Raw genomic sequence first — 16825 nt, 5'->3', positions numbered from 1 at the left:
GAGAGCGAAATCTATCTAGGAGAAAATATTCCATCCTGGTGATCCCCTTTTCTCCGTTAAACGAAGTGATCCAGATAATGGTAGCAGGTGTTGCGGGCGTTCCGATTAGCCTATAATTACGCTGTACGGGAAATCTTGCTAACCCTTTTTAAAAATAACCCTTCGAGGAAACTCCCCCCTCCCCTCTTACTTATGTCACGAAAAGATAGTTAAGCCTAATCGAACGGAAGAAAACGTTTCGCCTACACCCCTAATATTAATACCCAACCGTTTCAGTAACAAATCTCGAGTTTTTCTTTTACAAAAAAAAGGTTACATTAATATATTAGAAGTTCATTAACTGATGAAGTTTCGATCTCGGTCAGTATTACGGTTTTGTCTTCGCCCCAGTGTTGCCAGGCTGTTGGTGAATCAAGAGATTTCAGAGAGAGAGGTTAGCAGTTCAGTATTTAACCAACTTGACTTAACAGAGGGCCTGAGAACACTGCATTGAGAGAGGGGGGAGGCATTTTCTGTAGCCCCTTTATGGAAAACTATCTATTCTTTAAACTGACCATGATCACGTGACAAAGGTATAATATCCCTTAAGTTACGAGCCTCTGCATCTACTAACCTAATTTTCTTGTATATAATGATAATAGGTTAAGGGGTTGAACCGGAAAACGGAAGTTAAGATCATGGATGTAGGATGATGAGAGGGTGTGCACCTTATATTTCTCCTCTCATCTCTTCACCCATATTTCCCACCACCCCATCTTCAACACGTAGGATGACGTAGTACCGATCCTCGCGCTTTCATGATTGATGAGACTAGGGATTATTCTGGGCTGCAAGCTTCTCTCGGAGAGTCCTCCTCTTCCCAACTTACTCGGAACTCTATAAGCCTAGTGTCTACAGCCTAGAGGTGAATAGATGGAGGCTAAATTCCACTCGGACCAAAAATTCATATAGAGGGGCTCAACTGATTGCTTCCCTATCGAAACTTGGGAATTGGCGCCAAAATGGCATTTTTACGTTAAATAAACGACTACAGAGAGATTCTCCTATATTTACAAACACATCTGACGACAGTATGCATCAGTATTTACTTTCAAAAACAGTTGATTTGAGGAGAAAAAAAGAAACAACAGAGAGAACTTCGGAGTAGGTCTAACTGTTATGAAAGGTTGTTCAATAATAAATTAGGTTTCCAGTCTCGACCCCTAGAATCTGTATTCCTCGAGTGATTTTAATCAATTGGTTTTCTCCAGGTCGATACACCCTGCTCCGTTGTAGCGTTGTGTAGACTGGGAAAAGAAAAATAAAGGCTATTCTCATTGGACGTTGAAGTAGAACTGTAGTACCGAGCGAGAAAATAAAAATAAAATAAATTTGAAGAATGAGAGTTGCGAAAGAAAAATGATATATCAAAGGGGATATTTTGAGATTTGATGCATAAAAATATTGTTCTTTATTATTGAAAAGGTGCATCACGTTGCCCGTCACACAGGACATTTGTGTTAGGGTTCGGGCCGCCATTTTAAAAGATGGCTGTACATCTCTGAAATGCCATGAAGCCTTTCACATAGCCATGCTTTTTTACAAATTTTCTCGTTTTTAAATTAGAGCGAATTGCAAACTTTTAGTTTAATATACATAGTTTACAGGCGTAGAGGATTCCTACCATTAACACCAGGAGATCAAGCGACTTAGAGTGTAAAATCGTCTGCTATTTTACACTCTAAGTTGCCAGGTCTCCTTGTGCAAATGGTATGAATCCTCCACGCCTGTAAACTATGTATTAGGTTAATCCCATGGAAATTTTAAATTTTATGTGATATAGTATGATCAATATCATCTAGATGGCGTTGGCCAGTTTTGCGGGAAAGCTTACTCGTTGTCTGAGCCATGGATTAACTAACGCTAGGGATTGTTCACTAACTGGGTTTCCCATGTAATTCTATCGCCAACTACATGTTCCGAATTATTCCTTGATTCCCCTCTTCATTCCCCCAATTTATTGGACCAAAACGGATGTAGATATAGCGCCATCTCTCGGCAAAATAAATCGTTTTGCCCAATTTAGGCAGTATTTCAATTTTGACGTCATAGACCACGTGATAATTGGTCCAATTTTCTTATAACTTCCTGTTAGGGACAGTAGCTGCTGCTAGGGGGCGTTTGGAACATGCATGCGTTATCTTTTTGGGGGAACGAACTATCCCTAGCGTTAGTTAATCCATGTCTGAGCCGGCTTAGTAGAGAGAGCTGCCATTTTAAACTATATCCCGTTCGAAATTAGCTTTTCAACTGTAATTATCTATTGGAAATAAGTTATACATTTGTTTTTCACAATTGATACAGGTGAGTTGCTTATTTACTTAATAAACAAATTTGTTATGTTAAAGCAAATACCATAGTGGCATAGTTATGACTTAAGCCTTTGCTCTTTCTCTTGTCTTCCCAAAATGTCTTTGTGTAGTATTTTTTGGTATACTAAACTTTATTTAATTCCAATTAAAGTGAAAATGCGTGGCGGATCAAGAGGACGTGGTGGTCGAAGACCAGGGATGTTCAAACCAAAAATATTTGTTCCTCATTTACCCTTTGATTTTCACGCAGTAAGTTTAAACAAAATTTCCCATGCAACTTTGGTGTTTGGTCTAGAACCAAGCCTAAACTAACATTAAAATTCGAGGTACGTTCAATTTTGTTTACAAATTTCAGTGTGAAAACTTTTTTCAACGTGTAAAACCTGCTCCGGATGACAGTGTCATCACTCAGGCTCTTTTAAAGAGAAATACAGACTTATCACCCACCCCAGCGGAGCAAACTGCAATTTTAAATCTTGTTACCAAGATACAAACTGTTTTGGAAAACCTAGCAGTTGCTCCTGGAACCTTTGACGCTTGCGTAAACCTCTCATTGATTCTTTTTATCCAAATTATTATTAAGATTACTTAACTCAAAAATTATTTATTCATTTAGCAAATTGAAGAAGTTAGACAAGTTGGATCCTTCAAAAAGGGGACCATGATGGCAGGCCATAACATTGCCGATGTAGTTGTGATTTTGAAGACTTTACCAACTTGTAAGAACGTTTATACTTTTTTCCAACTATAATATGTGTAATATTCCCATTAATTTAATTTAATTTAATTTAATTTCTTTTTTAAATTTAAGTGGAAGCTGTTGTAGCTTTAGGAAACAAAGTTCTGGAAGACGTTAAAGCTTCGGATCCTAAGGAAGTCTTGACTTTAAATCCCATTGAAGGAGGGTTCGAGTTAAAGACAAATAATGCAGTGACCAAAATTCTGATCACCACTTTGCCCCAGAATACGCGTAAATTGGACCCAGAACTTCATGGTAATATAATATTAATTACATTAATTAAAATTTAGACTTTATAATGACTTTAATTTCTTATAGTTGACCAGAAACTCTTGCAAAACCACTTGGCCGCTATCAGGCACTCGCGTTGGTTTGAAGAAAACACCCATCATTCCAGTATAAAAGTTCTGATCCGTTTATTAAGAGATCTACGCAGTCGTTTTGAAGGTTTCCATCCTTTAACCCCGTGGATTATTGATCTTCTGGCTCATTATTCAATAACAAGCCATCCGAGTCGTACTCCTTTGGGATTAGCCGCTGCTTATAAGTAATTAAATTAAATTAAATTTTATCTTTACTGCTAAGTCTTTCGGGTGATTAATAGTAGACCATTTTAGACGAGTTTTGCAGCTTTTGGCATCTGGATTATTTTTACCTGGTTCAGCTGGAATTCCAGATCCTTGTGAAAGTGGAAATGTCAGAGTTCATACCATTTTGAGTTTGGAACAACAGGATGCACTGTGTTTAACCGCGCAGACTTTGCTTAGAGTTTTTGTTCACGGAGGATACAAACAAGTTATTGGTGTTGAGAAATGCCCCAGTAAAGGTATAGTAATAATAATAATTGTGTAATTATAATTTAGATCATCTAACAGGGTTCGTACACGACCTGGAAAAGTCAGGGAAATTAAAAATGGGCCTAAAAGGTCAGGGAAATTGAAAATGGGCCTAAAAGGTCAGGGAAAAGTCAGGGAAATTGAAAATGGGCCTAAAAGGTCAGGGAAAAGTCAGGGAAATTGAAAATGGACCTAAAAGGTCAGGGAAAAGTCAGGGAAATTGAAAATTTGCCTAAAAGGTCAGGGAAAGTCAGAGAAATTGAAAATGGACCTAAAAAGTCAGGGAAATTGAAAATGGGCCTAAAAGGTCAGGGAAAGTCAGAGAAATTGAAAATGGACCTAAAAAGTCAGGGAAATTGAAAATGGACCTAGAAAGTCAGGGAAATTGAAAATGGGCCTAAAAAGTCAGGGAAATGTCAGGGAAAAATATATTGGTGGGAAATTGATAGTCTGGATAACAGTATAAGGGTGACCAAAAAGGTGTTGTCTGAGAGTTGAGCAGAACCCCAAATTCGCGGTTATTTATGATTCACTTATGGTTAAATTTAAACGAATTAATTGGCTTATCTTTATAAGAATGACAACTCGTGCAAAAATGATTCGAGTGAATTTAGATGTAAGTTATTGCAAATGGTCAGGGAAATTTGTGAAATTTAGTCAGGGAAAACCTGGAAAAGTCAGGGAATTTCATTCCAAAAATTTTGTACGAACCCTGTCTAATTAATAATTATGTAATTGTATCTTTTTTAGCTATTGCAACTGAAATGAGTGTCTGGGATGGAATTGTAGTTTCTCCATTGGGAAAGGCATATGAAAAACCTCCGGAGAAGAAAGAAGATGAAATGGATCAAGAAACAACTGAAGAATTAATGGATGCTTAAATAAAATTAAAATCATAATGCAAACGAAATTGAATTTTTTTTTATGGAAATGAATTTTTGTGACACTGTGTTTTTGCTTTTCACCAATGAAATAATTGTAATTGTAATTGTAAAATGTTTCCATTCATCAATAATTGACACATTAAAGAATAATAATAAAAAAACATTTTAGCATCATAATATATAGATTTATTTTATTTATTTATTTGTTTATTTATTTAGGAAAATGTGTAACCATCCCAACCCCGTTTTATTTAATTTTATTTCACAATTTAATTCAATTTATTGTGATTCGTTTAATTTTTTAGAAACATTGTGAACAACATCAATGAATGTAGCAACATGTTCCGGATCCATATCAGGATAAATTCCATGGCCAAGATTACAAATGTACTTTTGTGGCCCAAATTCAGTCACCATCTCTTCTGCTAATTTCTTTATATCTTCTTTGGGAGCGTAAAGAGCGCAAGGATCAAAATTTCCTTGTACAGTTATATTTGGTCCAATTAAAGTTCTAGCTTTCTTGGGTGGAACAGTCCAATCCACGCTTACGCAATCATATCCCGCTTTGGCTAATTTATCAATGGAATGATGGACTCCTTTGGCAAAAACAATCATTGGAACTGCCTCATAACCTCTACTGGTTAGTCTGCTTTTTACTTCTTTGCTTATATTTTCAATGTAAGGTAAGGCAAATTTCTCAAAGAGGGCTGGCCCCAAATACTCGGCACTAGTATCAAAAATTTGTAATCCCTGAGCTCCAGCTATGGCCTGATTAACAAAATATTCTATAACTATGTCAGAAAGGAGGCTTAATAATTTATGACTGGCTTCGGGGAATTGGTACAGCCATTTTTTAGCTTTGGACATGGTCTTAGAACCACCTCCTTCGATCATATAACCCATTAAAGTCCAAGGAGCTCCACTGAAGCCTAATAATGGCACCCTACCCTCCAAACGATGCCTAGTTAAGGTTAAAGCGTCAAATACGTAGCCAAGTTCACTCTTGACGTCCACAGGTTTCAACTTATTTAAGTCATCGGGTGTTTTCAGTGGATTTGGAAAGACAGGGCCCACTCCGGGTTCCATTTTCACTTCCATTCCCATTGCTTGTGGCACAACCAAAATGTCAGAGAATATGATAGCCGCATCCAAGGGAAACCGGTCAATTGGTTGAAGAGTTATTTTGCAAGCTAGTTCGGGCGTTCGGCATATTTCGAAGAAATCGTGTTCCTTCCGCACTTCTCGAAATTCAGGAAGGTAACGTCCAGCTTGCCGCATAATCCAAACTGGTGTATATGGTGTAGGTTTACCTTTGATGGCTTGTAGAAAAACATCGTTTTTCATTGGAGGGAAATTGTGAGCCATTTTTAATTTAAGTTTTATTTAGTAATTTAATAATTAACGAACAACGTGTTTCTCTTCACCCGGTACACTTTACGTAATCACTCCAGGCTCTAGCTAGAGTCGTCTGCTTCATCAAAATTAAAATGTAAACAAACTTTAAGAATAACTTGATATTCTTATTCAAGGACTTTAAAATAGTTAAATATTTGTAAAAGTTCGTTTTTATACAAATTAACATTATTTTATAGCATATTTATGGTACAATTTTAAGAAGATTAATTTTTTAATAATATGTTTGTAATTTTTAACTATTTATTTACAGCCCGTTTTTTGAAGGAGAGTCCAGCAATTTCGTTAGTCATTGGAATGATTAGAATTGTCTGCTAGTTTATGTTTCACGTTTCAAAACGTGATTTGCCATGCTGGGCGGTAATACGCGGTATAAATGTTTTTTTAATGTAATTTTATAGTAATTTAATTCAAGAAAATGTTTGGAAAATGTCAAGGAATGTGCCCAAAGCGCGAAATTATATGGTAAGACTATTTAAAGTACTTATTATTTAGTGTTTGGGGCCAAATACCGTTTTAACGTGATTTGGGAAGCCAAGGCCCAACGTTTGACAATCTTGTTAAGCCTTGGTAATTGTCTATAGGCGCGAAAAAGAGCGACTTTTGCACAAATTTGAAATATTAAATGGAACGGAGAATGATAGAAGGTAAATAGGCTTCTCCCAAAGTATAGCGAACCATGATTAACACGTTGCCATAGTCCTAAAGCTGACCCGGCTAAAATGGTCAAAGAATATTCTCGACCAGCTGCTGGTCAAGGCACATTTTTACCCGAGGATTTAAGACCATCCCCAGTTCTAAGGAAAACTGTTGAATATTTGCTGCAAAGCGTGGTTCCTCTTGAGGTTAAGTGGTCTGTAATTTACCAATTTGTATCTGATCGTTTGAGAGCAGTTTGTCAAGATATGACTGTTCAGAATTTGAAAGATTCTAATTGTATATGGATTTTGGAAGCCTCTGTCAGATTTTACATTTACTCTTCTTATGTGTAAGCCTTTTTCCTCTTGTTAACATCTCCAAAGACTAACGAATATAGTTCAAAACGCAGATTATGCGAAGAAATTGTTGTTGTTGTTTATGATTCTCATATTAACAATACTTTGTTGATGGAATGTCTGAAAAGACTGTTAGTTATGTATTCAGAATCAGAACACGAAAGCGAAAATCAGGAAGAAATGATTGCGTACTATTTAATTTATAATCTAGGCTCATCCGCGGCGATTCATTATTCTTTACAGCAGTCTAAAGAACTAAGGTTTAGTACCCGAAATTATGCGTATAATTAAATATCGCGATTAAATCGAAAAATTCAATTCAACAATTACAGAACTCGCCCTGTTATTGCGATGGCGTTGAAACTTAATTTCGCGTATTTAAGAGGAAATTTCTACCGAGTTCTAAAATACTACAATAAAATGCCGCCATTATTTAGATGCTGTTTACATCGCCACGTTGAATTAATTCGATTGTAAGGTTATCACGTAAATTGGTTACAACTATCGGGAACTTAATTTTAATCTCATTTAAGCCATTATCTTCAGCAATTGTCCGTCGGATTCAATTGTAAGAACAATAATGTAAGTCTTCAAGTACTTTCAAAGTGGCTTCGAATGAATAGTCCGCGAGATGCGCTAGAAATTTGCGAATATTACGGTTTAAAAGTTGAAAATGGTGTCGCTTATTTTACAAAATCATCATTCAATAATTCCAAAGCGTTGGTAAGTATATAGAGATACGTTTGTGGCTACTCGAAAATAAATATTTATTTGTATCTTTATTTTTATGTACTAACTTCTAATTGATCCCATTCCTTTATTTGTTTTATTCTTTAAATTTATCTTCTAGTCAACAACGAGGGAAAACCCAATCTTAACCCATCGTTTAAACAAACTCAATCTAACTGACCTTATATCCTGTATCAAATAACTTGAGATTTTGTATTAAAAATGTATTAAAAAAAACTTTCTCGATTTGCGTTCTTCTTTCTCAATCCTTAATAAATTCCTTAATTTTCCCTCTTTTTTGTCCGAATGACGAAACGCGTTCTGTAACACGATATTGTCTGTAAATTTTGGAGTGTTATTTGCAATAGTATCTTCGAAAGATTAAGGTTTACGGGGGAATAACAGTAACGTGTGGAATTGCCTGCTTTTATTATCAGTTTCGCTGTTCTTCTCATTTTGGAGAACGTTTTTCTTTTTTTTTTTTTCTTCTCGCCTTATTTCTTCTGTCAGCCACGTACTGTTCGGGGTGGAAGGTTGCGTCAACGCGAAGCCCTAATAAGAGGTCATGTGATTAACTAATCTTTGCCGGCCTTATCAGAAGCCGTTCAACAGTCCCATTGCTAATCGTTCTGCCTTAGAATCGAGTGGAAGAAACTGCCAACTCCTTGAAAATTTCCGTAAAATTTTACAACCCCGTTAGAATTTTTCAATGATTTCAAATGGGTCCTCTGTACATCGTCCGTGATCAGTTCGAAAATTGAGTGTTTCCAGGTATTGGACCACTTTTGGTGAAACCACATCACAGGAATTGTTAAAATCGTAAGTAAAAGTTTTATTTAAATTTTTGCGACTTGTGACTTGTTCAAGAACAACTTGCTAGTACTACTTTTATCGCCGAGATGATTAACGCCGGGTGTTAATACGCCCGAGCACTTTACAGCTCGCAAACTTCTCTTGAACATAAGTTTGGTATAATTAATTCCCTTTAAATAAAAATTAGAGTTCAGTATGTTTCAATAAGTATAAAATAAGTAATAAGTTTTATTAATAATATATTTAATTTAGTACAAAGTTACATTAGTGAAACAACGCCCTATAGACATTAATTTACACCGAAACATTTAATAGATAATTAGAACCCTTAGATATAATTTAAACGGTTATATATAATTAAAACCTTTATATATAATTAGAACGGCTATATATAATTAGATAATTTTTGATAATTATGAGTCATGCGCTTTAAGATAACGTATCAAGTGAGCCCCACGATTTGAATATTGTTAATAACTATTATTAACTGTCGGAAATATAAGACGCTAACCCTTGTTGCCCTCTAACCCGAATAACTGAAAATTCTTAGTCTGACTCAGAATGAGACTATAGTTTCGGTACGGCTACCAGTACCCTATAAACTCTACAATACCCTCCAAAAGTAAAGGTCTGCAATAGGGACTTGCAGTAACGCGACTATTGCGCTTGTTTCGGTTAAAGGGCTACGCCAAAGCGGAATAAAGACTAAGAGACATGGCTTACTGTGTTCTTGCATTGGTCCATTTGGTCGACTCGGGTTATGGGTAGAGATGGATGTCAGTGTATAAGCGACGATTTCAATTCCCGGAAAATTTGCCACCAGGAGACGTGTTAGTAGTTAGTATCCCTTCGACAAATACTTATAGAAAGTATTATAGGGTTATGGTAGCTCTTATCTCTTTCAATCCATAGCTTTCAGAGAAGATGTTTGTACGTGATGAAATATCAGCCTGATTGTAGCCCGTTTTCGTTTAAATACACCCGAAACTAGAACATGCGAAATACGCGCAAAAATTTAATTTCTTACCATGAACCAATCATAAAATTAATAGATAATAAAAATCAAAAAAAAATTTCTTTTATCGTAAAAAAATCCATATAAAAATAAACCTGATCCTGAAAATTTAACTTCTAGGTCAGAGAGCCATAAAAATACCCGTTTAGGAAACTTTATACTGTCTTATCTACAGGGAACTAAAACAACCGTAACTCGATCCCGTCTTAGATCCTCAATTTCTAACTAGTTTAACTAATTAATAGTTTATTATTTCCTTCTTGATGAAGACGTTGTAACAAATTAGAAGTGAAAGATCTCGACCTTAATGAGCATATATAGGAAATTTTTTATTTTGTAGTTCATAATTTTTGACTTCTTGGTATCATAGTTTCAATTAGTAGTAATCAGTCAATTATCGTGAAAAATAATTCATGGAATTGTTTCTATTGTGAATCTCCTCTTTTTTTATAACAGGAAATCCTTATTTAGTTAGGTTACTATAGGAAGCGTTAATATTTGTTCATTTTCGTACCAAATCATGAATTCTGCGTATCTTGGAATATCACTATGCATCAATTACGCAATGATATTTTTTCCTATAATATTGGAGTCAAAGTTTACATTGTAATGACGTTGCGAGACACTATTGAAAGTCGATGAAAGTATTAAGTAGTTTGGGTTTTTTATGGAAGACCAGTGAATAGAAGAAATTACTTATCTTTAAGAATAAGGTCAGTAGACAAAGGGGCCTCTCGCAACTCTTTCTTAGGGCGATCATTGCATCGTAAATTAATCTAAGAGGTTCGATTGAAAAAGCGATTTTGCTGGCGTTGTCTCGATTGCCGATGGTTTAAGGTTCCCACGAACGATCGTCTTCGTTCCGCGAAAGCAATCATCGTATTCTTCATGGCGCGATGTTAAAAGCGTCCCACATTCGTTGGCAGCAGCGTCGTTCGCTCGACTTTGACACGACACGATGGAAAGCGTTTTAAAACATTTATTCCCCTTCCCCTCTCCTCGCTACAATTACATCGCTTCCTGTGTTGTACGCACCCTTAGCGAAGCCTCGACTCTGCCTTTTCTTTTTATTTAAGCGACCGATCCGATGTTCCTATTGTTTTTCAGGGATTCCCGCAGAAACATCGGAACATCCTTCGAAAATCGGAATTTCTTGACGCCGAGACACTCGACCGTCTCGACCACCGTGATATTATGATACCGGGATGATAAACTGTTGAACCACTTCTTCTTGGAGGACATCGAGAAGGCAACGACAAAATGGCCCGGGGTCAAGCGGACGTCGAGAAGATTAATATTGGCCAGGAAGATGAAATGGTGAGAACTCTTCAACCACATTCAGGCATGGGTAAATAAGAGTGCGGTGCGCTGAAATTTAATCCATTGATGATTTGTTGGTCTTTGCTTTGAATAACTGACTTACGCGCTACTGAACCATGCTGCCGAGACACAAGAGTAGTGAGCTGGTCTAAATTGACGCATTTTTTTCGCAGACAATAGCTGGATATCGACGTTCGATACCATTGACTATCCTGATGTGGTTCCTGGTCATTCTTACCGGTGGTACTTTAATGATTCTCTTGCAGTACAAACCTAGTATCAAAATTAAGTTGAGCCATGTTCGTTGCTCCTTGGAAGAGGCCAGAAAAGTCTTATTACAAGTACGTCCCACATTTAAACATTTTAATTTAATTGCTTAGTGTTAAAATTTTTTCTTTATTTGATCAATTGGTGTTAGGACTCGTACGATCAGGATTACGTGGAAGATGTGATCAGACCCGAAATTACTGCCAGAAATCCTAACCAACCCACATACTTCTACAATAAGAAGCACAAGTACATTTGGCAAAGGGACTTCTTTCATTTCATCAAAGTCTCGTAAGCTCAAAACCCTTTTTTCTTTCTTTTGGTAACCAAGCGAAAGAAACCATAGAATTTTAACGTACTGGATCGGTTCCGCCGCCGTTATCTCAGGAAGGTCACGGGAGCGCTTATCGTTTCCGTAGATATTCCTTCTACGGTTTCTTTGCCGTCGATACAGAAGGTAAACCCTTCAGGGTGTATCCAACTTTCGGTATTCTTTCCGATAGAATCTTTAGAGCGCGGAACTAAAGTTGGGCTCACCCTCCGACCCTCATTAGGTCAAGTTTTTGCACTCGTAGTGACCTACTGATCTCAATATTTTCTCTCAACTCAGGGGTTTAGAACTAGAAAACTGCGCTTCGTTTCACGATGCCGCTGTTGGTCTTTCCACGGACGAAGTTAAGAACAAATTAGACCTGTACAGCGAAAACTCCATTTTGATAGATGTTAAACCCGTACATAAATTAGTCTTACGCGAGGTAAATTCCCAATATGGCGTCTTTATCTCGAATAAGGGTTTAACATTTCCTAATTACCCGTTTCAGGTTACCAGTCCTTTTTATATTTATCAAATGTTCATTGTCATAGTATGGCTCATTCAAGTTTATTATCAATTTTCCTTGTGTATCGTCTTTTTGTCAATCATTTCCATCACAGCCACCGTTTGGGAAACTAGAAAACAAAGCACGGCCTTGCGCGACACCGTGCATTCCCATTCGTACGTTACCGTTATTCGAGACGGAGTCGGTAAAGAAAAATTTCTAATTATTCACACACACGCTGATAATTAACGAAGTTAGGTTTCGTTCAGAGCTCAGAAAGTCGTCGCACGAACTGGTTCCGGGCGACGTCTTAATGTTGCACGAACAAAGCTTCCTGATGGAGTGTGACGCTATACTTATTAACGGAAGTTGCGTCGTCAACGAAAGTATGTTGACCGGAGAGAGTATCCCTATTACGAAATTGGCCATCTCGAACGACAATAGCGTGCCGTATTCTCCAATTAACAACAAGAAGAACACTTTGTTCTGCGGGACCCAAGTTCTTCAAACGAAATCGGCGGACGGAGCCCCTGCTAAAGCCATCGTCTACCGAACAGGGTTCTCAACGGTCAAGGGAGATCTTGTTAGGACCATTTTATACCCGAAACCCGTTAATTTCAAACTATACCGGGAACTCTTCGTTAGCATGATTATCTTTCTTATTTTGGGAATCCCCGCCATGGTGTATACGGCAGTCGTTTGGCATCAACTTGGGGTAAGTCAGCCCAAGACCAAAATGTTCAAAGTCGACTGTTTATCTTGATTGATTATTTAAATAGACATTGATCAAAGACACTATCATCATCGTGGTGGACGTGGCTACTTTTGTCATACCGCCTCTATTGCCAGCCGTCATGACCAGCATCAACGCGCACGCTCAAAGGCGGTTAAGAAAACACGATATTTACTGCCTAAACTCTCGTTACATCAATTTTTGCGGTGGTCTTGACGTTGTCTGCTTCGATAAGGTTGTTTTAAATGATATCATAACAATCCCGTTTATCTTAATTAATCCAGGTGATTGTTATTAGACAGGGACCCTCACAGAGGACAGTTTGGATCTGTCCGGAGTCGTCCCTGTTGTCGAGTCTCGTTTTCAACCGGCGGTTAGAAATTTGTCCACCATTTCAACTTCACCTCTCGTCTTAGCGATGACAACGTGCCATTCTTTGACTAAAGTTAATGGAGTTATTATGGGATATACCCTGGACGTCAAGATGTTTGAAGCCGTTGGTTGGGTAAGTACTCTTAAGTAACTTAACGTAACCAACTCCAGTTTAAACGCATTTAATTACTAACTCGAAAGGAATTAGAGGAACCGTCTCAAGGAATAATAGCCCGAGTAACGAATTTTGACATTATACCACCACGTATCGTTAGACCGAAAAAACTAGCCATTGACGATCACGATGTAAGGGCTACGACGTTTTTGAGTAGACCATTTCTTCTTGTATTAATATAGTTTACATTTCAGCCTCCGTCAATGGAAATCGGTATTGTGCGTCAATTTCCCTTCGAATCGCTTCTACAACGTATGACGGTGGTAACCAAAACCGCCGGGAGCGATCACTATGACGTGTACATGAAGGGAGCGCCCGAAGTCATTTATTCCTTTTCAACCTACGATACTGGTGAGTCTTTTGCAATCTTAATCCGTGAGAAATCGAGTCATTTAAAACTTGTAAATTATTTGAAAAAGTTCCCGATAACTTCTATGACGTACTGGAAATGTACACGAGACAAGGTTTCCGCGTTCTAGCGGTTGGCGTAAAAAGTCTTCCGAGTCACGTTACTTGGGAGGATATCAATAAAATGGACAGGTAATTTGATTTGTTTTTGAAAAAAAGTTTGATTTACTAATTGACGCAAATTGTTAGAGGATTTCTGGAAGAGGACATGGAATTTCAAGGCCTATTAGTCTTACAGAACAAATTAAAAGAAGAAACGACACCGGCTTTAAGACTTTTGAAGAACGCTAATATTAAAACGGTGATGGTAACGGGAGACAATCTTTTAACGGCCATAAGTGTCGCCCGAGATTGCGGTATGGTCAACGAAAGTGATTCCGTCATCTCGGTAGAAGCCGATTTCGGAGGGCCCGATTTGACGCATTCAACCGGGTCGCGTCTCAGGGTCAAATACTCTTACGCTAAATTACCAGGATACAGCGAAAAGATTAATGTCGGGCAAAACGGACTGGTAGATGACATGCACGTCCCGGCTTTGCGTCAAGGCAAATACCATCTTGCTCTGGATGGTAAAACCTTCAACCTGATCAGGATACACGATCCAATTCTACTGAAGAAGGTAGTTACTCGAAATATTTTTACCGGTCCACGTATAACTGTAAAATCGTTCTTAGATAGTTCATAAAGGCATCGTATTCGCCCGAATGCTTCCCGAACAAAAGTTGCACTTAATCGAAGCCTTGCAACACCTTGGGTGAGTACAGTAAGTTTTAATTCTATTGACAAGATGGCCAATTTTTGTAAATAATTTTAATCGGGGGTCAGTCACCAAGTGGGCATGTGCGGGGATGGAGCCAATGATTGCGGGGCCTTGAAGACGGCCCACGCTGGCATATCTTTGTCCGTGGCCGAAGCCTCAGTTGCCGCTCCTTTCACCTCCAAAAAACAAAACATTCAGTGCATTCCAACAGTCATTAGGGAAGGTCGAGCGACATTGGCGGCAACCTTCGGAGCTTTCCGGTATATGGTCACCTACTGCTTCGTCTTATTGAGTTCCGTGTTGTTCATGTTCTGGGATGGACAGAAGCCATCGGATGGCGCTTACGTCATCATTGACATTGTCTTGGGATTATTCCCGCCTATAATTTGTAAGTAAATCAAAATGAAAACCGTTAAAATTATAAATAATTAAAACCAATTAAACAGTTGGTAGCACTCACGCATTTCCGGGATTGGCCAAAAGGCCGCCGACGCGGAGTATTCTTAGTTTCATTCCTCAGTTTTCCATTATCACCTTTATTCTACTGCAGATTACCGTCTATATATTAGCATGGAAGTACTGCATAAGCCAACCATGGTACGATTAGCGTCATACGCGTCATGGAGGATATTTAACAGTATTTATTTGGACACAGGTACGAACCTTTCATATTTGACGTCGAGAGGACACACGCTTCCGAGGCTTCGCATTTAGGGACAACGCTTTTAAGCGTTAATATGATGTCCTACGTCATAGCGGCCGTCATTTTCGCTCCGGGTCCACCGTATCGAAAAGACTTCTTCTCTAATAGTAAATAATTTTTTAAAATATAATAAATGCTAATTATGGTAAAAATAAAATATTTTTCTATTTTTTAGAGTTGTATCTTAGTGTTGTTATAGTGGAATTTCTTTTAGTCACTTACATGACCATCTACCCCGCAGATTTCCTCAAATCCTACATTAACGTAAGTTAATTACTCAAAGTAATTAATTTTTTAAAGGATTTATTATTTTTTTATAGGCTAGTAATTATTTAAAATATAAATTAAATTTTTCCCTTACGTATTAGTTTAAGTCAGCTCCGCATATCGAGTACCATTTGATGATATTCGGTTTATCAGTGGCCAACTTTATTTTCTGCTATTTGTGGGAAACCTTATTCATTCAGTACATTATCTTCGAGAATATTTTACCGAAAGTGCGTAAAATTCGCGGCGCCATTTATAAGTTTGAAAAACTCGAGGAAGAACTCAACGCTAATCCTGATTGGCCACCAGTAGGCAAAGGAGACATTAATAGACCATCTTCCGTTAGAAAACGTAAGTAATCTTAAAAGAAAATAAATATTTATTTTGCTGGAAAATTCGGAGAAAATTCTTAGCAGTAAAACTCCAAGACATTTAGCGTATATATATATTGCAATATTAATTTGACAGGTCAAGTAGCGTCTGAAGACCAATCAGACGCCAGTATGACCAGAAAATCATCGACTAGATGGATTCGCAAATCCAATGAGGACTCTTACAACAGTTGGAGCGCTCCAGTTGGAAATAATGACTCTTACGGCTTCGAACAACCCCGTCAGCCGCTCACAACTTTCGTCACATTCCAAGAAGCCGGAGCCAAACATAACGTCACCCCCGAATTGCCCAAAGCAGCGGCCAAAGACTCTTTCGTGTAATCAACAACAACAACAATAAGAGACACCACCAACTGTAAGTTTAATTTGAAAACACTATCGTAATACTCTTGTGTCCTCCAAGACTAAACTCCCTGACTCTGTATAATTATATGACGCGTTTGGTGACGCGATTAACAATGACACTACAAGTTTAATTTCAAATCAGAACAAAACAAAAAAAACTGATCTAACGACACCGAGTGTGCGATAATATATTTAAGTTCGAAAAAATAAACATTTTTAGGAATTTCGAAAACCATCGAAAAGAAAACCAAAAGTTATACGCTTAATGTACGTTGTTATATAATTTGAATACGTTCTGTTATTGAAAGTTACTTTTTTCAATGTTAAACTTTGGTTAAGTTTTAACTGTCAAATGATGTAAATTAATTAACCTTTTCTCTAATTAACGTACTGTGTGTAAGTTTATTCGATCCTTTCAAAAACTAACAAATAAAATTATTTCGTCGATTTTTGGACCCTTGAAAGTGTCACTAACCCTTTAAATATGTTA

General features: G+C 37.5%; 4 protein-coding genes across 4 annotated transcripts; 3 read left to right on the top strand and 1 right to left on the bottom strand.

Annotated features, from left to right (window-relative positions):
* The first annotated feature begins 1844 nt into the window (after positions 1-1844).
* On the top strand, positions 1845-4987 carry LOC149692262 (interleukin enhancer-binding factor 2 homolog). Its single transcript, XM_089867962.1, has 9 exons — positions 1845-1887; positions 2232-2343; positions 2503-2600; positions 2707-2892; positions 2968-3070; positions 3163-3345; positions 3409-3637; positions 3708-3916; positions 4677-4987. The coding sequence occupies exons 3-9, from the start codon at positions 2508-2510 to the stop codon at positions 4805-4807; spliced, it is 1134 nt and encodes a 377-aa protein (XP_089724088.1). The 5' UTR covers positions 1845-1887; positions 2232-2343; positions 2503-2507; the 3' UTR covers positions 4808-4987.
* Positions 4974-6228, bottom strand: Urod (uroporphyrinogen decarboxylase). The gene has a single exon (XM_089867963.1). The coding sequence runs from the start codon at positions 6173-6175 to the stop codon at positions 5090-5092; it is 1086 nt and encodes a 361-aa protein (XP_089724089.1). The 5' UTR covers positions 6176-6228; the 3' UTR covers positions 4974-5089.
* A 293-nt stretch (positions 6229-6521) lies between these two features.
* Positions 6522-8187, top strand: LOC149692260 (SAC3 domain-containing protein 1). Its single transcript, XM_089867964.1, has 7 exons — positions 6522-6688; positions 6808-6870; positions 6924-7211; positions 7272-7478; positions 7551-7691; positions 7752-7941; positions 8069-8187. The coding sequence occupies exons 1-7, from the start codon at positions 6642-6644 to the stop codon at positions 8147-8149; spliced, it is 1017 nt and encodes a 338-aa protein (XP_089724090.1). The 5' UTR covers positions 6522-6641; the 3' UTR covers positions 8150-8187.
* A 148-nt stretch (positions 8188-8335) lies between these two features.
* LOC149692259 (polyamine-transporting ATPase 13A3-like) lies at positions 8336-16782 on the top strand. The gene is made up of 20 exons (XM_089867959.1): positions 8336-8766; positions 10883-11092; positions 11269-11436; positions 11514-11653; positions 11973-12117; positions 12184-12385; positions 12450-12895; positions 12960-13148; positions 13212-13418; positions 13487-13591; positions 13655-13811; positions 13880-14000; positions 14058-14487; positions 14543-14622; positions 14694-15016; positions 15075-15225; positions 15284-15438; positions 15507-15595; positions 15700-15949; positions 16067-16782. The coding sequence occupies exons 2-20, from the start codon at positions 11036-11038 to the stop codon at positions 16309-16311; spliced, it is 3660 nt and encodes a 1219-aa protein (XP_089724085.1). The 5' UTR covers positions 8336-8766; positions 10883-11035; the 3' UTR covers positions 16312-16782.
* The last annotated feature ends 43 nt before the right edge of the window (positions 16783-16825 follow it).

Source organism: Phalangium opilio, unplaced genomic scaffold (genome assembly GCF_054372755.1).
Source record: "Phalangium opilio isolate 3A_F unplaced genomic scaffold, DU_Popi_V2 ptg000024l_1, whole genome shotgun sequence".
NCBI classification, from domain to species: Eukaryota; Metazoa; Arthropoda; class Arachnida; order Opiliones; family Phalangiidae; genus Phalangium; species Phalangium opilio.
The sequence above is the reverse complement of the archived record's forward strand: the minus strand, read 5'-3'. Positions and strand labels throughout refer to the sequence as shown.

Bases quoted from the DNA above. Each gene is read 5' to 3' on its own strand.
- LOC149692262 (XM_089867962.1), top strand. From the start codon at position 2,508: ATGCGTGGCGGATCAAGAGGACGTGGTGGTCGAAGACCAGGGATGTTC. The intron at 2,601-2,706 runs GTAAGTTTAAAC...TACAAATTTCAG, and splicing joins TACCCTTTGATTTTCACGCA to TGTGAAAACTTTTTTCAACG. The intron at 3,917-4,676 runs GTATAGTAATAA...TATCTTTTTTAG, and splicing joins TGAGAAATGCCCCAGTAAAG to CTATTGCAACTGAAATGAGT.
- Urod (XM_089867963.1), bottom strand. From the start codon at position 6,175: ATGGCTCACAATTTCCCTCCAATGAAAAACGATGTTTTTCTACAAGCC.
- LOC149692260 (XM_089867964.1), top strand. From the start codon at position 6,642: ATGTTTGGAAAATGTCAAGGAATGTGCCCAAAGCGCGAAATTATATG. The intron at 6,871-6,923 runs GTAAATAGGCTT...ACGTTGCCATAG, and splicing joins GGAACGGAGAATGATAGAAG to TCCTAAAGCTGACCCGGCTA. The intron at 7,692-7,751 runs GTAAGGTTATCA...ATCTCATTTAAG, and splicing joins CACGTTGAATTAATTCGATT to CCATTATCTTCAGCAATTGT.
- LOC149692259 (XM_089867959.1), top strand. From the start codon at position 11,036: ATGGCCCGGGGTCAAGCGGACGTCGAGAAGATTAATATTGGCCAGGAA. The intron at 14,623-14,693 runs GTGAGTACAGTA...ATCGGGGGTCAG, and splicing joins GAAGCCTTGCAACACCTTGG to TCACCAAGTGGGCATGTGCG. The intron at 15,439-15,506 runs GTAAATAATTTT...TCTATTTTTTAG, and splicing joins AAAAGACTTCTTCTCTAATA to AGTTGTATCTTAGTGTTGTT.